At 46.2% G+C, this 23,596-nt stretch overlaps 1 protein-coding gene across 2 annotated transcripts in view; it reads right to left on the bottom strand.

Annotated features, from left to right (window-relative positions):
• The window catches only part of Myof (myoferlin), a 139,918-nt gene extending 116,854 nt beyond the window's left edge, over positions 1–23,064 (bottom strand). For both annotated transcript variants that reach the window (XM_075973937.1, XM_075973936.1), the window contains exons 1-3: positions 22,896–23,064; positions 3,537–3,592; positions 394–485 (exon numbers count right to left, since the gene is read on the bottom strand). In XM_075973937.1, the coding sequence (XP_075830052.1) occupies positions 394–485; positions 3,537–3,592; positions 22,896–22,983 (236 nt within the window). In that variant the 5' untranslated portion in view covers positions 22,984–23,064. The remainder of the gene's footprint in view (positions 1–393; positions 486–3,536; positions 3,593–22,895) is intronic.
• Between the last annotated feature and the right edge of the window lie 532 nt (positions 23,065–23,596).

Raw genomic sequence — 23,596 nt, forward strand, 5'->3', positions numbered from 1 at the left:
ATATGTGTGTTAGGGTTTTCATTGCTGTGAAAAGACACTATGACCATGGCAACTGTTATAAAGCAAACAGGGTGGCTTGCTTAGAGTTTCAGAGGTTCAGCCCGTGATCATCATGATGGGGAGCACGGCAGTGTGCAGGCAGATGTGGTGCTGGAGCTGAGAGTGAGTGCTACATCTTATAAGCAACAGGAAATCTGCTGAGCCACTGGGCGGTATCCTGAGCATAGAAAACCTCAAAGCCTGCTCCCACAGTGACACGCCTCCTGCTAGAAAGCCATGCCCACTCCAACAAAGCCACGCCTCCTAGTAGCGCCACTCCCTGTGAAATTATGGGGGCCAGTTATTCAAAGTACCACAATATGTAAAATGATAAAGTCTCTGGAAGTAACTTACTTATTTTGTCCAATTGTCTCAAAATCTTTGACAACAATCACAAGGGAAGACGAAGAGTCCAGTGGTATCCCCTTCAAGTCAAATTCCAAAATCTGTTCACAGAAAGGTTATGAAAACAAAAAGGCCATTAAACAGAATACAAGATATACTGGGCAGTAATCTTCACTAACAATCTTTTGAGTTACTAAGTTCTATAGTTCGGGTGGTGAAAAGACAGACTAGAGAGAGATTCAGGGAATGTGTGGGCCACTCCCGGCTTCTCATTTTCTAGATCTTAGGGCTATAGCTGGGTCACCAAACCTCTGACTCATGGTCAGAAAATGAACTTAATGCCTACTAAAACTGTTGAGAAAATACTTCCTTTAATGGTTATTTTTAAACCCTGCTCTTTTAGGCATTATTATTGAGTAATGAATAAGCCAGAAACCCATCTTCTAAGACTCATTAGCTCTTACTGTAAGCCCCATTGTGATCAGGGCTGTGATTTATACAGTTGGTTTTTTTTCCCCCAGCTTCTCACTTTAATTCAGTAGCTTACTTTCTAATAATAGATGCACAAGAATTAACAACATACCATGAATGCCTTTGATTGACTAGATAATCAACTGATTATTCAAAGTAAGCAATTTGATTCTCTTTGTAGTGACTTTGGGATAGAAGTTTGTCTCACAGTTCCTATGAGAGTGAGAATACACCCACCAATCCCAAGGAGTGTAGGGCTAAGCATTTCGCTGAGGTTTGGGTTCAGCCACAAAACAGCAGGTAGGATGCTTACTTGTTCACTACATTTGCAAAATGAAGGGGGAAAACACATTGGAAACAAAATGGAGTTAAGGTGGATAATGACCACACATGAAAACAAACCTTTCTCCTTGGGTCATGTGGATTAAGAGTCATGTCAGATTGGTACAACTCAGAAGCAATGGAAGCATGCAAATACGGTTTTGCCTTGTTTTATCCTTGGGGCTCTGTGCCAGGTGCTAGGAGCGCACAAGGTACCAGGGGCTTCTTGCTCTCACAGGTCTTAAGGTCCAGTGGTTGTGTTGTGAGTTACAGAAGGTAGATTTCCTCACAACCTGCAGACCTGCGTGGCTTCCCAGAGAGGCTTCAAGAGGCTTCACATCATCACCTCACTGATGCCCAGATATGGTCCTTATATTTAGATTTATTAAAAGCAGTTGGCAGAGGGAATAATTTGGGATGGGTGAAAGGGAAGTCTCCCTCTGGTGATTCAGGGACAACAACAAAGACATTGCTCCGGTTCAGGAAGGTTTAGCCCAGCTTTTGAAAAAAACAATGGGACTGGTCATCAAAAAATTAGTCAGACTGGGAAAATCCTACTCTGCGGGGGAAAATGAAAACATTTCATCTGTCTCTAAAACACTAAACACTGAGCCACTTATAAAATAAATGCAAGCCAGGCCGTGGTGGCGCACGCCTTTAATCCCAGCACTGGGAGGCAGAGGCAGGTGGATCTCTGTGAGTTCAAGGCCAGCCTGGTCTACAAGAGCTAGTTCCAGGACAGGAACCAAAAGCTACAGAGAAACCCTGTCTCGAAAAATCAAAAAAATAAATAAATAAAATAAAATAAAATAAAATAAAATAAAGGCAAAGTCAACAGTGTGTGTCAGGGTGTAAATAAGCTACATGGTTTCTCTTCAGCAGAATATTACACAGCCATGAAAATACTTCTGAGTTGAATGGTACTAATACATGCTTGGGATATGAGAGTAAGAAGAAATAGCATATGAAATCATTAATTTATGATGCATAATAGTATTTCAGACATCAGATTTGTTCAATGAGAAAGCAACTATTGATACATGTAGATGTTAACTATTTGTTTCTATAGCGGTGGTTCTCAACCTTCCTAATGCTGTGACCCTTAATGCAGTTCCTCGTGTGATCCCCAACCATAAAATTATCTTCATTACTACTTCATAACTGTAGTTTTGCTACTGTTATGAATTATAATGTAAATATCTGATATGCAGGGTATCTGATATTTGGCCCCTATGTGGGTCACAACCCACAGGTTGAGAACCACTCTTCTAGAGAGTTAACGTAAACTTCTTTTTGCAATGCTAGGTTAGTTAGTTTAATGCCAACATGGCACAAGTCAGAGTCAATTTGTTTTTGTTGTTTTTAAAATAGATTTCTTTTTGAGAGAGAGAGAGAGGAGGGTCTCTCTCTAGAGACCTGAATATCCTGGAACTGACTATTTAGATAGATCAGGCTGGTCTTGAACTCACAGAGTTCTATCTCTTAAGTGCTGGGATTAAAGTGTGCACCATTATGCCCAGCTATGCCAGAGTAATTTTGGAAGAGGAAACCTCAATTGAGAAAATATCCCTACCAGACTGGCCTACAGGTAAGCCTGCAGTGTTTTCTAGACTGGTGGTTGGTGTGGGAAGGCCCTCTCACTATGTGCCACCCTTGGGCTGGTGGTCTTGGGTGCTGTAAGAAAGGAAGCTAAGCAAGCCTTGGGGAGCAAGTTAGAAGAATCATTGCTCTGTGGTCTTTGCTAGTTTCTACTTCCAGGTTCCTGCCCTGCTTGAGTTCCTGTCCTGACTTTCCTGATGGAAGCTACAAGATGAAAGAAATAAACCCTTTCCTCCCTAGGTTGCTTTTGATCATGATGTTTTATCACAGCAATAGAAACTCTAACTAAGACAAATATTTACCTGAAGTCCAATGATTTTTATTAGAAAACTTTGCTTTTGTCACAGAAATCAGTAAATGCCATTACTCAGCTAGATACTTGAAGTATCAAGTGCTTATCTTTTAATAAATGGTATGCATACATGGTTTTATAAGGAGCTCTCTGAGCCTGGAGATGTTCTAGTGTTCACTGTTGTGCTAAAGAAGTGGGTGAGGTCATAGGTCAAGCTAGTGAGCTAGGCTAGGACTCCTCCCTCCTGCACAGGCTCTGTCCACACATCTCTGGTGTTCAGAAAATGGGCACAAGCCAGGCCATCACTGAGCTGCTCTGATCTTTGAGGGGGAAGAAGGGAACTGGAATGGATAAGGGTGTTGCATAGAGATTTTCTTCCAAAGAAGAGTATTAGCCTCCAACCCAAAGAGGGGACAACTGGACAAAGCTTATTCTTTAAAAGAGAGTTGAAAACAAGCAATGCAGTCACCTCATTCCAGACCGGGTTGAGTTCATTATCAACTTTCTTTGTTTTCTTCTTCTCATCTGCAAACACAAAAAAAGCAAGAGATTCAATCAACTAGAAATAATTCAAGGTCATGTAGCATCTAGTTGACGCCCCTAAAAACCATTCCTCGGAGCCTCTCATGCCACCGTTTACCCCTTTGTCTAGCAGCTGTGGGGAGCACCTGAGTCAATTACCAAGGACTAAGGATTCAGCTTCACCTCTCTCACTCAGGCCTCCCAACTGGCGTTTCCACTTTGCTGTGGAAAGAACCCAAGGGGACTGACCTTTGAGACACGGGGATGGCCATTCTACAGATGAACACACTGAGGATGGAACGTGATACAGTGAGCTCACAGTTGGCAGTGGGGCCTGAGATTTCAACCCTGAAGCCCTGGTTGCTCCAAAGGTGGTAAGACAACATCATGGCTTAGCAGTTAAGCTGGGCTCCCTCCCAAAGCCTCATCCACACACTCACCCAGAAAGCAGTTCTGTCGATGACCAGTGGAGGACTTGGATGTTCCCTTCGCTACTGGACCACCTTTTGAGACCTAAGATGGTTTTTCTCTATGTCTGTGCCTTAATGAGAAAATGGGTGAATCTAGCCTTGAGTTTTCTTAGGGCTCCTGTGTCTGTCCTCCAAAACTTACCAAGATAAATGCTTGCCTCTGAGTACCACATGCATTAAAAGCATCATTTCATCTCCTTGGGAACAGTGTATTTTTACTATTATTTTTGTCATACCTCCCTTCACAGCTAAGGCAGATGAGGCTTATTACATATTCAAAGTCACCCAGTCACTAAGTGGTATGGTTCTGATTTGAACCGAGGCAGGGCGCCTTGGCAGCCACACTTTGAAGTCACGCCTAACCATTGCTTTTGCCCTGCTGCTGAGGAATGTGGGGGCAGTGGGTTCTGTTCAGCCGCTTGCCACATCACTTCTGCTCCCAGCACACAGCGGCTGAGGGCCTAACCACCTCGTTCTTCCAAGACCTCAGCATAGCAATACTGTGAGTCAGGAACCTCACTCTGCTAAACATTAACTTTTCCGCTTGAGTGGGCCTCACATGGTCCAGCTGGCTTTCTTTCCTAAGCTTCCCTCCCAGAGGAAGAGAAATCATGGGAGAAATGACCAGCCAGCTCAGGCCAAGGCACCTCACAGCGACGATTCTGCAATGAGGTCTCCCACAGACATTAATCCACTCCTTTGTTCCTCCACCCAGCAAATTGGCTTTTTTTTTTTTAAATAGCACTTGCCAGGTGTTGAACTGGACCTGAGGGTGGCCTACTGGGGGTGTGCCCAGAGGTCACTGAGGAGGGCAGGATGATTTCAGTTGCCATCCAAGGGCTACGGAAAAGGAAAATTCAGAGGAAGAAAGGTGATGTCAGCCACGGTTGGCTAGAAGCAAAGGAGATTGGGGCTGTATAGAAAGGTTCTAGCCAGACACAATGTGAGCCTTAAATTCCACACTGTTTCATTTGACTGATACAAGCGATAAAGGAAAGAGGATTTTAGAATTGAGCCTTAAGGACTTCCAGAAGTTCACAATCCAACGAGAAAAACCAAGTTATCCCCCCAAAACGTCTGACACATGCCGCTGAGCACATGACCCAGGCAGATGCTGAGAACAATGGCTATTCAGGGAAGCTAAGCAGAAGCTGGCTGACCACAGGCCAGGTGGAGCTATTCACCTGGAACTTCCAGTAGATTCCAGGCTGGTTACGTGACAGACATACTAAAAGCGTTGCCTTGGGGGTGGAGACAGGGGGCTCAGTGAGAGCCAGGTATTGCTGAGCTTCTATAGGCTCCTTTCACGAACTTTACCCAAGATCACAGAGCTAGGAAGAAGGCCTCTAGCCAGGCCTAATCTGAGTCAAAAAAAAAAAAATCTTATCAGTAGCCACAGGCAGGTATTTATTCTATTCAGTGTATTCTGCCTCTTTTCTTCCTACCAAAGGTCAGAGTGGCTGACTCTGGACGTCAGATTAAATGGCCGGAAATGCCCTCTCCCGGCTCCCCATCACCTACGTCGGTGGGCTGCCACCTCTGCAGTTAGTAAGATTACGGTTCCTTCCTTTGGAAAGGAACTGAGCACTTTCATGGCAGAACAAAACAACAGACGCAAAAGCAGAACACTCTGGACCACGGCTACAGGCATTCTTCAGGACGCTTCCTGTGTTCTGATTAGTGGAGCCTGCCTCCGACTCAGCCCTGGAAAGCTGACGCGGTCTGCCAGCCTCCGTGCCAGAGACCCAGACACCCCTGTCTGTTTCCACAGGATAATTCCTTTGCTGGCCACTCGCTCTTTGCACTGTGTCAAACCCTGTGATGGTTAACTCAACTTGACACGGCCAGGAATCACCCGGGAAGAGTCTCAAGGGAATGTGTATATTGGCTTGAGCTGTGGGTGTGCCTGTGTGTGAATTAAATTCACTGATATGGGAAGATCAAGACTTCTGGAAGTTTTCCCTAGGTACGAGGTTCTGAAGTGTATAGAGTAGAGAAAGCAAGCAAGCCAGCAGCATTCATTTCTTGAGGCCTTTGAACGTGGATGTGTTATGACTAGCTGCTTCAAGTTCCTGTCGCCATACTTAACAATGGACAGCAACCTGGAGCCGTAATCTATGACACACCCTTTCTCCTCTGTGTAGAGTTTGTCAGGCTATTTTATCAGGGCCACAGAAATGAATCCAGGCCAAACCCTGCAGACGAGGCCTGAGAGAGAACTCGAGGCTGACCAGCCTGTTCCAGCCGGGATGCACAGGTAAGGTTGATATTTTACAATCGGTTGAGTCTGAACAGAGATTTACTCTCTCTATTGGTTACTTTTTTGTGGCTGTGACAAAAGCAACGGAAAAGTTCATTTTGGTATACAGTCCAGAGAAAGTCTATTACAGCAGCCAGAGCTAGAAGGGGTTGGTCACACTGCTCCTGCCGTCAGGAGGCAGAGAGAAATGGACACTGGTGCTTGGCTCCTGTTTGTTTATATTCATTCTGGAGTCTCGGCCCTGGAAAGACAGCTCATCAGTTAAGAGCGCTTGACTGCTCTTGCAGAGAGCCTGAGCTTCATTCTCAGTGCCCAAGTCAGACAGCACACAACCATAAGGAACTCCGGTTCTCAGGGGACCTAACACCTCCAGCCTCAGCAGGCACTCGCATTCATGTATAGACACGGACACACACACACACACACGCACACATGCACACACACACACACACACACACACATATGCACACATGCACATACACATATGCACACATGCACATACACAGATGCATACAAATAATAAAAATAAATCTTAAAGAATATGAGTCCTGGATGGGAGGTTGGGGAGGAGGCTGGGAGGAAGAGTGGAGGGAGGGGAGAATGCACTTAGTATGTATTTTATGAGAGAAGAATAATTTTTTGTTGTTTTTCAAAACAGGGTTTCTCTATAGCTTTGAAGCCTGTTCTGGAACTCTCTCTGTAGACCAGGCTGCCCTCGAACTCACAGACCTCCACCCGTTTTTGCCTCCAGAGTGCTGGGATTAAAGGCCTACACCACCACCATCTGGCTGAGGAGAATAAACTTTTTTTAAAAAAAAATAACTCTTAAAATACCTTTTAAAGAAAAGAATCGGCCTCCTTGAAGGTCACAACTATACGGTATGACACTGTTATGCAGGTGCCCACAGAGGGCTTGGTAGTGAGTAGCTTCTCCATGGTTTGTGTGATTGAACTTCTCAGGTGTGCCTAAGTGTCATGAGTAGTGTTGCTTTAGTGATTCAAAGAGAGCATGAATACCAAGTCTACAGTGCTGACTCTCAGCTTTGAGCAAACAGCAACCATTAGTGTTTCTCATTAAGATACCAGGACAGCACCCCATCTGCCTTCCCTAGGACATCCCCAGGGCCCAGGGCCTCAAGGGACAGGAAGTGCTCAGTAAAGCAAGGGACAGCCCTAGTCCAATAACTCCTTCACGGCTCCATTTCTGATCTCAGTGACCACCTAGGGCAACTGGTACATGGGCAGTGACTGTCCTGATTGTCAGTCAGCCAGGCAGCCACAAGGATGAGGCAATTCCACAAGATCCAGGGGCCAGAGCTGTCTGTAGTGGGGCACGGGAGAGTTCTCAGTCCCCAGGAGTTAAAGGCAGTCCTCTCAAGCCACCCGGCGGAACTCGCTAGAGGCATACCTGACTTTTTCATCCCAACCCTGGCTGCTCCAGTGCTTCAGAAAGATGTTGCCAAACGAGTTCAAGGAAAACGCTTTGGGGCCAAACCGCAACCGCTACACGAAGAGAAGGAGCGTTGAGCATTTCTGAGACAGCTGATAACACAAACACAGGAACACCCCGGGCCAAAGCAGCCTGGGTTCCTGCTCCTGCATCTGCAGCCCAATGCCCCACGAGCCTCTGAGGTGGCCTTTTGGGCTGTGAGCTCCAGAATAAAACGCTAGACTTGCAGTGAACCCTGGCCATCTGAAAGACTCACAAAAGCCCCGTCTTAAAGCCCACTTGGGGAATGGTATCCAGCCCCACTGGTAGTAGGCTGATTTTATATGTGAGCCTCCACTCTGTGGGGCACTTGACACCCATGCCTAACCTTACTACCAGGGTACTAGAGTGCCCATTTTATAGATGAAGGAACAAAAGCAGGAGACGTTAATTAATTTGCCCCAGGCTTCCTACAGGGAAAAGGGCAGGATAGTCTTCTGCCCCAAATCAGCTTCACTTCTATGCCTGCACACTGAGATGCCCCTGTTGGTTGAGAAACCCAGCAAGCGTGTCTTTCTCAGGACTTCCCATCCATATGAGCTGCTTCCTGCTACTCTATTTAGTTGTCTCCACTAGTGAGCCTTGGTATCTAATATTCAGGAGAACCAACTTCCTCGTGTAGGATTTATAATCTGCTAGACACTTGTAGGGTGTAAGAGGTCACCTATTCTTTTTTTAAGTTTAATTTTAATGTTTGAGACAGGGTCTCACATATCCCAGACTGGCCACAAACTTGATATATAGTTTGCCTGCCTCAGCCTACGTTCTGGGATTACATACATATATGCCTTTATGCAGAACTTGAACCCAGGGCTTTCTGTATGCTAAGTAAGCTCTCTCTCTCTCTCTCTCTCTCTCTCTCTCTCTCTCTCTCTCTCTCTCTCATACACACACACACACACACACACACACACACACACACAGATACCTGCCTAACCTATTCCCACCACCTTCATTCCAAGACACAATAAAGTTTAACAGTTTATTTGAATGCACGAGTTTCAGTTCCTGCTGGTTTCTGACTGGTGTGTTTCTGAGACATAATTTGCTAGAGAGTGAATCCAGACTGGTCCATAGCAAACTCTTATCCAGGCCAGCTGAGAACCTGAGTCTTAGGGGGCCTAGAACCTCTGTAAAAGGGGGAAAGTAAGAGCCCACCAGGGCTGGAGACAACCAAGAATCAAATGAAAGAACAAATTTGTGCCAGAGATCATGGGAAGTTCTGTGAATCAGAATTAGTAACTACTTCAGCCATCTCTACCCGAGACATTGTACCAAGAGGAAGTCAAATAACCCCAGAAGAGAATTTTGAAAACAAAAGCATAGTAGAAATTATGATTATCAGATCCTGTTACTCCTTGGTGAAAAAAAAATGACCAAATTTACCCTAAGCCTCAGCCCCCCACAATAGGCAATATCTCATACCACAGGTCATCTTATCTCTGAGGAGGGTCTCATCATTGCCAACAATTTAAAACAATCTCAGCCCTCTTTCCTGTGCTGTGGTTGGCTCTGGCCTCTAGCTCCTAAGTCAGCTGGCTGTTAGTGGGAGATCTGAGGAGTCCGGGGTGGAGGTGGGCTGCTCTTTGTTCCTAGGAAGGAACATTGTGTAGCATTAAAGTGAGAGATCCGATGCACATAGAGAACCTGCTGTGCCCTGAGCTGTGGGAAAGGTCATGCCCAGACTATGAACCCAAATAAAACCCAGGTTCTCTTCCTTCTCTGCCTCTTCCTGGCCACACAGCTTTGCTCTCCCTCAGTCTCGCTGAGGCGTGTACCCTCCTCACTTACAAACATAGAAATATGCCCCAGCAGTGCCAAGGGCTCTGAACAACAAATAATACCACACCCATGAAATGGCTTTGGACACCTTGTTGGGGGAAGGGCTTCTTCAAACCAGGCCACTCCTGTAGATGGCATCAGGAGTCTGAGATAGGGCTTTGGAGGTCAGAAGTGTGCAGACCGAAGGGCCCAGTGCCAGGCTCTGACTCCGGTAAGGTAAGAAACCCAAGGGTTGAGATTCCCAAGGAAAGGCAATGGTAGAAAAGAGCCCGGAGCCAGGCATAGTGATTCACACTTTTGATCCTAGAAACTTGGAAGGTGAAGGCAGGGGCATCTCTGTGAGTTAGAGGCCAACCTGGTCTACCTAGAAAGCTCCAGAACAGCCAGGGCTGCATAGAGAGACACTGCTTAAAACTAAACAAAACAAAAACCCACGGTATTACGATTCCCCTTTGGAAGATACAGAGTGCTGAAAGAGCCAAGGGGAGGAGAGGGTCAGTCAGGAGCAGAAAGAGCAGAAGTGGCTGAGACCACACTCAGCTCTGCATAAGAAACAAGGCAACAGCCTCCCCAGAGGAGGAGCCCCAGCTCTCCCTGGGACTGGCTATGAGATGCTCACCTAGGGAGTTACCCCACTTTATCCAAAACCGTTTCTCCAGCTCTGAAAGATTTCACTTCCGGGCTGAAGAGAAGGCCCAGGGCAGGACTTGAGATTGGATCTTAGGAAAAGAAAAAATGGATGTAGCTGCATATACCGGTGACCTTAGCAACAGGGGTTGGAAGCTGGGAAGATGGGAATGGTGTGGGGGCTTCCAGTCTAACCTAGCCTAAAAACTGCAAGGTTCAGTGAGGGACCGCCTCAAAGGGATATGGTAGAGAGCAATAGAGGATGCGCAGTGTCCTCCTGCGGCCTCCACATGCTAACCAAGCACACCTCCCTGCCTGTACCCATGTACAAACAGACACACCGCCAGCACAACTTAGAGAAGGACTTTAGAGCTGTGGTTGGCAGTGCACACCTATAATCCCAGCACTTGGGAGGGCAGAGAAAAGTGTATCTCTGTGAGTCTGAGGCCAGCCTGGTCTACAGAACAGGACAGCTAGGGCTACACAGAGAAGCTCCATCTTCAAAAACCAAAACCAAACAAACAAAAACCTACATATCTTTTTTTAATTTAATTTATTTATTTATTAAGGATTTCTGCCTCCTCCCCGCAACCGCCTCCCATTTCCCTCCCCCTCCCCCCGATCAAGTCCCCCTCCCTCATCTGCTCGAAGAGCAATCAGGGATCCCTGACCTGTGGGAAGCCCAAGGACCGCCCACCTCTATCCAGGTCTCCTAAGGTGAGCATCCAAACTGCCTAGGCTCCCCCAAAGCCAGTACGTGCAGTAGGATCAAAAACCCACTGCGATTGTTCTTGAGTTCTCAGTATTCCTCATTGTCCGCTATGTTCAGCTAGTCCGGATTTATCCCATGCTTTTTCAGACCCAGGCCAGCTGGCCTTGGTGAGTTCCCGATAGCACATCCCCATTGTCTCAGTGTGTGGGTGCACCCCTAGCGGTCCTGAGTTCCTTGCCTGTGCTCTGTCTCCTTCTGCTCCTGATTTGGACCTTGAGATTTCTGTCCCGTGCTCCTCTGTCTCTGTCTCCTTTCATCGCCTGATGAAGGAAAAACCTACATATCTTCAGTGATAAAATAAATGAATTCAAATGAAGACAATAGGCGTGAAACTGTTACACAGTAGATAACAGTTGTCAAGCTCTCGTCATCAACATGAGGACAACTTTTCCAGCTCATTCATCAGACTCTGCTCTGCTAACAGCATAGGCTATAGGCTGCCTGTGGGGAGGGTATAAGCCCAGCATAGTCTATAGGCTGCCTGTGGGGAGGGTATAAGCCCAGCATAGTCTATAGGCTACCTGTGGGGAGGGTATAAGCCCAGCTTGCTCCTTATGATCTATAGGCTGCCTGTGGGGAGGGTATAAGCCCAGCATAGTCTATAGGCTGCCTGTGGGGAGGGTATAAGCCCAGCTTGCTCCAGATGATTTATAGGCTGCCTGTGGGGAGGGTATAAGCCCAGCTTGCTCCCCATGATCTGAAGAGCTACGGTGATACCTGACATAGCATCCCTCACGCATAGTTATTGAATAATTCATGCTTTTAAGGCCCAAGAAGATGCCACCAAGAGGCAGAGACGGGGAGGACGCAGGTGATGAGGAAGGATGAGCAGAAACATAACTTCTTACATTGTTTATTAGAAGGAAGATAGCAGGCCAGGCGGTGGTGGTACACACCTTTAATCCCAGCACTCAGGAGGCAGAGGCAGGCAGATCTCTGTGAGTTCATGGCCAGCCTGGTGTACACAGAGAGTTCCCAGGACAGCCAGGTTGTTACACAGAGAAACCCTTCTTGAAAAAATAAAGAAAGGAAGGAAGGGAGGGAGGGAGGGAGGGAGGGAGGGAGGGAGGGAGGGAGGGAGGGAAGAAAGGAAGGAAGGAAGGAAGGAAGGAAGGAAGGAAGGAAGAAAGGAGAGAAGGAAGAAAGGGAGGAAGGAAGGAAGGAAGGAGGGAGGGAGGGAGGGAGGAGGCAGAACTGTTTTCCTAGCTCACATCTAGTGCTCCTGGGATGAAAATGATGGTGTAGGCAAAAGAACAAACAAAAATAAAACTTTATGGTAAAATAAAATGAGGCCTCACCCTGCCAGTTAAATATGAGATTTTAAGAAATACTTGGTGAATAAGAGTTAGGCCTTAGTTCCTGCTAATAAAATAGTCCAATCTTGCTTATCAGTGGAACTGATTCACTGCTAAGCCATGTCACCTCTGGGTCTGAGTCACAGCCTGTCATAAATGTTTGCCTTACCTGCGGCAAAGCTCAGGCAGGACGGCTAGGTTTTCTTCTTTCTCTCCTTTCTTTAAAAAAAAAAAATCTTGTTCTCAGTAAACTTTCTCCTGCTTTCTGACTAGATCCAAATGACCCCAGCATACTGAACAACCCAGTCCTCATAGAGGGGGCCGGAGTACTCATTCACCTGACTTGATGGCAAGGCCTATAGCTGTGTGCCCTGCCTCTGCCCAAGTTCCCAGCATGTGACACAAAGATGAAAGACTTCCCTGAGAAAACAACAGGGATTCAATAATAAGTGGAGGTGCAGGAGCTGACCGAGTAAGGGGCGGAAGATACGGACTCGCAGCCACCGTGGCCATCTACTGCTATCTGTGCGGTTCTATAGTCCTTGGTAACCACATGCAATTAGGTACATTTGCATTAGTTACAGTTAATATTAAAACTTCAGTCCCGTGGTCACAGTGGTTGCATTTTGGTGAACGGCAACCCCATGTGACTAGTGGCTTCCTATCCAGGACAGATCTTGACTGACATTTCCACATCATAGGAAGCTCCACTGGACGATGCATCTGCGGATAGTGAAGCACACAACACAGTAGGAGCTCCACTGGATGGTGCGTTTGTAGATAGTGAAGCACACAGTAGGTTCACAGAACATAATAGCTATGACATTTTAAAAATTAATAAAATATTCTGATTTAAGCAGACTGATTGATTGTTTTAATATGTAAAAAACTCTCTAGACTCAGGTTAGCCTTCTAAAGGAAAGCTTCTAGCTCCTTCCAGTTGTCCTCACTTGAGTTACAAACTTCCTGTCTCTTTAGTCCCTAACATAGCTCACTGGCTTTTTCACTTGTCAATAGCAAGAAGAGCCAGACTTCAAGAGGTGGAGCGACAATAAACAGCCTTTTAGGTCCAGACACCTAAGACACACCAACTTGTTTCATTTTTATAAAACGGTCAGGGAGGAGAGCTGGAGAGATGGCTCAGAGGTAAACAGCACTTCCAGAGGTCCTGAGTTCAATTCCCAGCAACCACATGGTGGCTGACAACCATCTGTAATGAGATCTGGTGCCCTCTCCTGGTGTGCATTGTAGGCAGAATACTGTATGTATAAAAAAAAATTTAAAAAATCTTTAAAAAAGAAAAAAAATCTTTGGGCTGGGTTGTGGTGGTGCTCGCCTTTAATTCCAGCACTTGGGAGGCAGAGAGAGGCAAATCTCTGTGAGTTAGAGGCCAGCCTGGTCTACAGAGCGAGTTCTAGGACAGGGTCCAAAGCTACAGAGAAATTATGTCTCAAAAAACTAAAACCAAGTCAAAACAACAACAGCTGGGAAAACAGAGACTTGAGGTTCTTGAGATTGAAGATTACAGCTCCAGTGCTGGGCATAGTGGCACAGGCCTCTGATCCCAGCATTCAGGAAGCCGAGACAGGCAGGTCACTGTGAGTTCAGGGCCAGCGTGGTCTACATAATGAATTCCAGGACAGCCAGGACTGTCACACAGAGACTCTGTCTCAAAATAAAACAAGGAAAGGTCCAGGTTGGGAGTGGTCTGGTGAGACCTGGCTTTCTCAGGTACAGATTCATTGATCCCAATCAGTCTGTAAAACCCCCAAAGTCGTAAACACTCAAAATCAAGTTTGTAGTTAGGGGACAGAGATCTGGTCCCATTCTGTCCCTGTGGTCTGTGACTCCCTAGTCAGATGAATGAGAAGAGACAAGGTCATTAATTCAGTACTACGTGTTTCCTATTACCTGTCTGCAAGTCAGCCAGTTAGTTCCTAGAGAAAAGAGACCCACGCCCTGTGTTCGTGAAATGTGCTAACAGGGGCAGACAGTGAGCCCACAGTCTAGCAAATGTGGAATACACCTGTCAGGGGGCGCTGCCAGGGAGTGCAGCAGGTGAGGAGAGAACATCAAGACCACCTGACTAATCTAATGCTAATCTCAGCTCCCAACACACTTCTGTGGCAAGAGCAGAGTGACTTTCGCCTTCTGCACTGGCTGAGGAGCCCAGACTGGGAAAGACCTGTGCAGAGGACCAAGGCTGTTTCCCATGTGCCTTCAGAACAACTCTGGATTGGATAACCTTGTAGCCCTTGTCATTATGCTAATGAGGCAAACGAGCTGCAAGTTCACCCCAAGTGAAGCTGTGACAAGCCTACATGGTCCATTCATTGAGACAGTGTCAAGGATGCTGAGACGTTGGAACCTCCGTGCGCTGCTCGTGAAGGAGTTGCTGGGGGACACAGCAGTAAATTAGAAACAAAATGATGGTAGGATCCAGTAATTCCACCTCTGAGCCCATGTTTGCATCCCACCGTTCATAGCGGCCTTATTTACCATAGCCTAAAGGTAAGAGCAACATCGTGAATATTTCATAACAGAACAGTGTACTTTAAAATGCTGAGATGATAAATGTTATATGTCTTTCACTACAAAGAACTTAACCTTATGCCTAAGAGAGGGCCTGACACACTCTCAACAATAACCAGACATAGACCCAGCCTTGAGATTCTGGTGCAGTCCCTGAAACCTGGAAGGCCTGGACTCCTCAGCATTTCTCTGTGCGGAAGTGATCTCTTCAGCATGGTAACCTCAGCTGAACTTCTTATGTGTTGACTCAGTCCCCAAGATGAGCATCCCAAGAAGAAAACCAGACAGAAGATATGTTTCCCATGATGGTACAGCCTTGGATGTCATGAGCTGTTCCGCTGTTCACTAATTGTTAGCTAGAATCAGCAAAGCAGCCTACATCAGAGTATAGGGACTATTAGACACTGACCCATGGTTGGAGGCAAAATTCACAACAAAGTTTGGAGGAATTTTCAGAAACATTTAAAAACTACCATTCTATGTGTATGTGTGCTAAGGCAGCATTATAGGTATAGATGTAGATAGAGCTTCATAGGGGTTAACCAAGCAACAAACCTACCATACAAAACTATTCCTGACCTCTTTGTATGTGTGTGAACATTTATCATATTACTCTCAATCAAACTATAAATATAATATGAAAATAAACATAAGGGACTAAAGAAAAAGGATTCTGGTGCAGTCATAGCTAAAGGGGATCCCACTTATTCTGAGCAACTAAGCCTGGGCTGACCCTGAGAAATGTCCCCCAGGATTCTATGCATGCCCCCAGAGATGGAAGGAGAGGTCACAGGAAGGGGAAGGGACGCACTCTTGAAAGTGTTTTAGATATTTTATTGCTACTGCCCCTTATAACACCCTAGAAGGGAAACATTTCCCAGCATTTTACAGATGAGGAAATGAAGGCTAGAAATGTAATTGCCCAAAGATATTCACCTTCTAGTAATAAAACCAGGGGCAAAACTTAACCACCACCACCCCCACCACCCCCAGTCCAAAGGCTTTCCACACACTGCGTTGACCATAGAAAGAAGGGACTCTTTATACAGGGCTGGGTCAAGTGATTGATTGAAAACAGGTCTGGTTCCCTGAGCTGAAAGGAGAGGAGCCAAGTGGTTCAACGTCTAGGTCTGCAGGGCTCACACTGCAGTAGATACTTCCGGTATACCTGCTTTGTATGTCCTGGGCTGCTGCTCTCTTTGGCCCCTGCTAATTGGGGTGAACCAATCTGACAACTGGACAAGCAGGAATCACTCACTCGAGGGAAGAGAGAGAGAAGACAAATGCCAATGGCCCTTGCCTGATATGCCTCTGACTCCTGTGTGCGCACAACCTATACTCTGTAAGGTTTCTCTGTAGCTTTTGGAACAGGCTCCTCACAGAAGAATGACTCCTGACTGTGACACCTTACCCTTCCAGGTAGGACAGGGGTGCAGGAAAAGGAGGGAATGAGACCCACATTTCAGCTTGGCTGAGGACATACTCGCCATGTGACCTTCGGGAGTCTCCCTCATGACCATTACGGTGTCTTACAGAGCCACCCCACTGAGCCTGCGTTCACCCACAGGGTAAACACTCTGCCTGGACACAGGGCAGTCAGTCTGGTATTCCTTCACGGTGAAGTGCGGTGAAGTGCAAGAAGGAGGGCCCCATTTGCCTGCGAGGTGTGGTTTCCTCCTAACTTGGATCAATCAGGCTGCTTCCTTAGTATCTTTATTAGCTCTTCCCTTCCAGTGGTGGCAGCCTGAAGGTGTTTCCTCCGCCCTGGGGAGCATTTGACTCGATTAATAAACCTAAGCAATCTACCAGACTCTGGGGATGCTGTTCATGGAAAGGCTTCCCAGTAATTACCAACGAATCACAACTCCCTAACCAGACTACTTTTTTTTTTTTTTATTTTGGTTTTGATTTTTCCAGACAGGGTTTCTCTGTTTAGCCCTGGCTGTCCCAGAACTCACTTTGTAGACCAGGCTGGCTTTGAACTCACAGAGATCCACCTGCCTCTGCCTCCTGAGTACTGGCATTAAAGGCATGCATCACCCTGACTGAGGACATTGGGGTGAGCTAAATCGTGGAGGAGGGAAGGAAAAACAGGGCATGGTAATTAATTTCTAAAGGCAACTGTGGTTTTGTAAATGACTGAACGCCAGAGAATGTGCCTTTGGGAAACACACAGTCCCCGTGCTTCAGCAGGGCGGGTCCACCATCCTTCAGTAGTGAGTGTCCAAGCCCTTTTCTCCAGGAAGCAAGGAGGATGACTCAGTAGATTAAACAGTTTGGCCTTCCTGAGTATTTGTCCATACAATACCATGGTTCTTTGAAATTATCCGTGCTCCATGATCATCATTAGCCAGGAAGAATCTTCTAGACTCTATAGTGGACCATAGGTGGTCAAGGTTCTATATGAGCAACTCACCTTCACAGACTACAGAGAATGAACCCTGTGAGACCCTTCACCCATAGGATTTCACCAGTCTTAATGGACTCTCACAGCTTCTAAAAGCTTATCTAAAAATGCTTTCAAAAATTATCTCTGGACAGTGTGGGGATGGCTCAGTGGGTAAGTGCTGAGCAAGGGCAAGGACCTGAGTTCGACTCTCCACAGCCTACATACAGCTGTACACAGTGTGGTTCTAACATTCAAACTGTTACAGAAGAGACAGAAGAGTCCCCAGGAATTTGTGTGCCACCCACAAACAAGAGATCTGCCTCCACAGTGGGAGAAGAGACGCGCCACTCAGGGCTGACCTCAGTCCTCCATACAAGTGCCGCTGGCATGCACACTATATACACACACTGCACCCACACAAAGATACACACACGAAGAAAAAGAAAAAAAGGAGGGAAGGAAGGAAAATGCCTCAGGAATTTGAATGTTTCTCACACAAGGAAATAAAAAATCTTGATATGGTAATTATCTCAACTTGCCTGGTCATTTTACACCCACACGCATACACACATGCGCACGCGCTTCTATATCAATACCCCCAAACGAAAATAAAATCAAAAAACAAATTGCAGGTAGCAATTTCTTTTTATTTATTTGATTTTTTGGTTGATCATTGTACTTATTTACTTATTGCTATTATCATAACTATTTGATTGGCTATTGTAACTATTCAGTGAAAGTCATTGAGATGCATAGACTTCCAGTCTGGTTAATTTTAATGTTTTTTAATTTTAAAGATTTTTACTTGCAAAAAAAACAAAGATTTTTACTTGCAAGTTTTTTATGATAAAGTTTCAGATAGTAATTTTAAATAACAAAGTGGTTCTTGCTAAGAAACAGGCAAGTGGGGCCTGTGAGATGGCTCAGGGTCTCCAGGTGAATGAGGACAGGCAAGTCACTATCAGAAGACTAACAGACTCATTCCTTCCAGAGCGGACATTACTGATCCCCGCCCCCACCCCCAAGGATTCTTGAAGAGAGGAAGTGATTTCCTTAAGCTTTCTAAATTGGGGCTGGGCATAGTGGTATATATATATCTTTAATCCCAGCACTTGGGAGGCAGAGGCACCCAGATCTCCGTGAGTCTGAGGTTAACCTGGTCTACAGAGTGAGTCCAGGACAGCCAGAGCTACTTAGTGAGACCCTGTCTCAAAAACAAAACAAACAAAAGAGAGGGCAAAGATTACAAAGTTTGGCTGTGCTAACTGGAAGAGGCACTAAAAATGTCCAGGCTCACACACTAAAACATGCCCAAGGGACATAAGAATGCAGAAGACTACATGCTAAGCCAACAATCACCAAGTGCACATCTGGACAGTTGGCAGATGACAACCCACAAGGAAAAGTTCTGCAAGTGTCAAGAAGACAGGAAACGTGGTGGCAAAATGACCCTATCTTAAGGACAGGGTAGGGAAACAGCGATTGTGGCAGCCATGTTTCCCAGGAGTGGACTGGACCTGTGAATGAGACGCTGCCACTTTGTACAGACACAGCAGGGTGGCCGCACTCAAGGAAGGGTTCTCTCCACTAAACCTTTCCAAGAGAATTTTTTCACACAGAAGCAAGGATGAGCCAGAGGGAACATGAAAGTGCATGGTAACATCCATCTAGCAAAGTGACCTTTAAAAGACAGCAGAGAAACCAACAAAACAAAACAAAGAACCCTACAGCACCAGCCCTCCGTGCACATGAGCGCAAGTGCGCATGCTCACAAGACAGGAGCAACTTGCATGTCCTCAGAAAGAGGCTTATAACCTAATTGTGCAGAATAAACTGGTGGGAGACGGAGAATGAGGAGAATCAGAAATTTCAGTTTATCCTCAGATACCCATGGACTTGAAGGTTGAGCTCGGCTACATAAGCCCCTGCTTCAAACAAACAAACAAACAAATTATTTGGACCGGTGATTCCCAGGAGAGGGTGAACGATAGGATGGAGTGGAGTGAGAATTTTCATTTTTCAGCGGTATAATCCCTTCTATAGTGCTGGTTTATTTTACTTTATTTTGATGATATTCAAAGAATTAAGATATGATATAAACTGAAGTTTAAATTTTTCTTTGTGTGTGTGTGTCTTTGTGTGTCTGTGTGTATATATATGTCTGTGTGTGGTGGGTGTATGTTTGTATGTGAGTGTGTATATGTATGTATGTAGTGTGCCTATGTGTGTGTGTCTGTAAGTGAGTGTGTGAATGTGTCTTTGTGTGTGTCTGTATGTGGGTATATATGTGTGTCTGTGAGCGTGTATATGTCTGTGTGTGAGTGCGTCTATGTGTGTGTCTGTATGTGAGTGTGTGTGTCTGTGAGTGTGTGTATGTCTGTGTGTGAGTGTGTCTGTGTGTGTGTGTCTGTGTGTGTCTGTGAGTATTTCTGTATGTGAGAGTATGTGTCTGTGTGTGAGTGTGTGTGTGTGTGTGTTGACGGGGGGTTGATTAGAGGACAAGTTACAGGCATATATTCTCTTTCTCTTGCCTTCAGGGACTGAACTCAGGCCATTGGTCTTGGTAGCAAGCACTTTTAACCACTGAGCCTTCTCACCAGCCCATACTTAAAAATCTCTAAATAAATGGTTGTGTCTCAGAGTTCAGAGGTCTCGGAGCTCCGTACAGTCTAACTCCTGCTGGACTCAGCTACACACTCTGGTTGTCTATAAGCATGGCTACCTGTAGCCCTCAGACAAGCTGGCTTAAAATTCAGAACCGGTTCGTGGAAGCCAAGAGGGAGAAAAGCAACATAGGCTCTGCTGCCTTCCTAGTCTACTCCTGCAAATTCTAACAGCAGAAGCCCAACCAGCTTTCCTGGTTCATGAGGCCCGGAGCGACAACTCCACAGCGTGAAAGGCTACACAAGGCCAGAGGTCAGCTCCAAACTAGTCCTAATAACCAGTATGTATGCTCCCGGCTGCAGTGTTAGCTGCAGGCCAGCAGGACATCTGCTGGGGTTCAGAGACGTGGTCCTCCAAGTCCCAGCAGTGAAAGACTTTTTCTCCAGCCTAGGTGGTGGAACCTAGGTGGTGGAACCTGTAAAAGCTGGGGACTGGTAGGAGGATTTAGATCATTGGGGTGTGTCTGTAAAAAGGCTACGACCCTTATCTCCCCCCCCCCCCCCCCCCCGCTTTTCTGGCTGTGATGTGCACAGCATTACTCTGGCACACACTTCTAGCAGGAAGTGTCAAAGCAATGGATCTGGTCATAGACCGAACCACCAAATCCCCCAGTCAAAAGCAAGGCTCTTTCCTCCTGGGTGGCTGTCTCTGTCGTCAGTAATGGAAAACTGGTGGGCACAGCCTCACACGAGCATCATCAGCCCCTGTCTTCCTCTCAATCAGCCATATTTCCTGCCGTCACAGAAAGTAGGCAGAGCTGGTTTCCCCTGCTGGCCATTTATGAACATTGATACTACTATGTACAATCCTTAGTTCTATCAGGACTTAGTCCTGCTTGATTTCATACAGATCTCAACACTGGATACACAGTGGGAAGTATTTGCCATCACCAAGATTTTCAGACTGCTGGAAAAGAAGGAAGGCAAGAGAAGACATCATATCCATTACTGCCTCTCCCATACCATCTAAGACAATGGGTCTCAGAACTCACTGAGAACACATGGTCAGAGTCTTGGTACTAGAAAGTTCCATCATCTTAAAGCAAGAAAGAGAGCATCCTGCTGCATGCCACAGCTAAGGAAGCTGAGACCCCAGTGGTAAGAGCTGGGATAGCTAAGGTTATCATTTAGGAATGCTGGCTAATGTCCAGATGTGCAGGACAGAGATGTAGCTCAGCGGCACTGTGTGCAAGACCCTAGGTTTGATCTCCAGGATGGAAAAAAAGGAGGGGAACCCCACAAAAAAGAATGTTTGCCTAGAGTTCAGATGTTCCCACATTGAGTTCAATGATCTTTCTTGTGCTCAATGAATGGAGAATGAATGAATGAATGAGTGAGTGAGTGAGTGAATGAATGAATGGATGACTTTACCACACAATCTGCACACCCAAAGGGAGTCAGAAACATGATTGTTTGGTTAGACCACATTTGCCAGTTTAAAATTTCTCCATTTTAGTTGAATGTTCTCATTCATCAACTTATTTTTGGGCAATTAAAATTTTCAGATACTGCATATTCTTCCTAGATAAATTAGATTTTTAAGAGATAATTCCAGATTATCCCATAATCTGTACAATTTGCATCAAAAGGTACCTCTCAATTCCAGCTCCTTTTTACATGCCAATGATGAAAGGCACAAATCCTTCATGTGATGTTAGTGTTGTGTACCAACTTTAAGATACATAGACTTTAAAAGTACTATATGCAAATGAGTTCCATATGACTCCCGGTAATCCAGAGTAAGAACTGTAAACCACACTGTCCTGTAAGAGTCTTAGTTTTGTTTTCTAGGTATCTTCATTTTTCTTCCTCCCTTCCTTCTTTCTTCCTTCCTTTTCCCTTCCTTCCTTCCTTCCTTCCTTCCGTCCTTCCTTCCTTCTTTTTCTCTTTCTAACTGAACATCCATTTAGCAGCTTTGAATTTTGTATTTTTCCTTTTCTTGCTCGCCCTCAGAGGGAAAAAGATTTGAGAAGAAAAATAGAAATGGACACAAGAGTGGAGAAAGGGGTAGTAAGCTACACAGAACCTGTGAGGAAGAAGTTGTCTAATTCCTGGGGTTGGAGGGAAATGTGCCAAGGTGTGGTAAGGAAATGCCTGCCTGTCAAAGCTCTAGTTTAGCAGGGTGCCCCCACCGAGAAGTGAGATGGTGACCTTACTAGGACCACGGCCAAAGGGAAAAGAGAGGAAGCCCCCAAGTCCAGGTTTGCCCCTGCCCTCCTGCCTGAGCTGCTGTCACCTGCCTCGCCTGGAAGAAGGAGGGTGTTTCACCCTTCCTGGTCCTCCTCCACCGCAAACACTGTTAGTGTCGTAAATAAGTGCTTGGAATTCCAAGAGGCCTTTTGAAGACTGGCCAGTCTAAACCTTCCTCCCGTGTTCCGCCCAGGAACACCGAGACGCAGAGGGGTGAAGTCATTTGCCCAAGGTCACATAGCCAGACGCCCGAGGTGTCGAGGTGTCGAGGTGTCAAGGTGTCGGTGTGCGTGCTTCAGAGCTCCTTCGGGGTGGGCAATCCCAAAGTTACAGAAAATATCCAACCATCTCAACTCCTGGAGATGCGGAACATTAGAAAGAGTAGCTTCATAACGTTCCGAAAGTCCAAAGGACAGTAAAAGCATCATCGAACTAGTTAGTAGTGTAATGGTGCCTCTAGCAGTTAATGAGTCGCTCCTCTTCTTCCTCCGTTACTCATTTCTCACAAGGGAGAAAGTTTTAAAACTGCACCCTCATCCTTGGACACAAACTTGGAACCAGCAAAGCCCTTCATACCAGAACTCAAGAGAGTGGCAAATAGAGGTTCCCCGCAACGAGTTTACAGAAATGTCCGGTCATTCACTGAGTCTCAAAGCCCTAGAGCAAGTTAATTGCCCTCAGCAGTGATCCGAACCTGCCCTGCCCAGGTAAACCTGGAACCGCCAGGGGAAAAGAGAGTCGCTTCACCCTCCGCCAACTGTTATTTGACAAGAACGAGTTCCAAGTGCCTCGCCTTCAAGAAAAGCGCTTCAGAATGAGAAGGAAACGTTGTCTTACCCTTAAAGATGACAGAAACGATAGGATCCGGTTTCCCAAATTTCGTTTTAGGGATGTTAGTGGCAGATTCCACAATCACTCGAAGCATGGCTCTTAGAGAAAGCAAGTTGCTGCCAAGCGGCGGAGAAGACGCGGGCGCTGGCGCTGGGCCCTCCGCCCTAGGAGAGGATGTCTCCAGGCTAGGGGAGGGTTTCTCCAGGGCTGGGAGGGTGGAGGAGGCGGGGTGGGGTGGGGGCGCTCTGGAGGATTATTTGCTGAAGGCCCTGTGTAAACTGATATCCACACTCCCAGAGTCCACGCAGGGCCGCAGGCACGGCTCATGAATTCAGAAAATGTGGACCTGAAAAAGGACACCACGACGAAAAGTAATTTTGTGCAGCAAATGAAACAGTGATGGATCCGGGACGAACGGCAGGCAGTTCAGGAAAACCACAGGAATGTTGTTTGTCTCTTAGTAGTAACTCGGGAAATCCAATTTGTTGTTTTCCTACCACTTCTTTCACTGTTTACCGAGTTTTGTGGAGTTTTAAAACTACTTAGACGGGGTTTAATTTTGCTTTTGCCTTTTCCTCTCGCGCTGGTGGACACGCCCCCTCCGCAACTTTAAAGGGTTTTTAAAAAGCTGCCAAGAGGCGCCCCCTACTGCATGGTACAGGAATAGCTGAGTTAAAGTCCGGGACCTGAAAGAAACGGATTATACA

This window comes from Microtus pennsylvanicus, chromosome 5, assembly GCF_037038515.1.
Source record: "Microtus pennsylvanicus isolate mMicPen1 chromosome 5, mMicPen1.hap1, whole genome shotgun sequence".
In the NCBI taxonomy this organism is placed as follows: Eukaryota; Metazoa; Chordata; class Mammalia; order Rodentia; family Cricetidae; genus Microtus; species Microtus pennsylvanicus.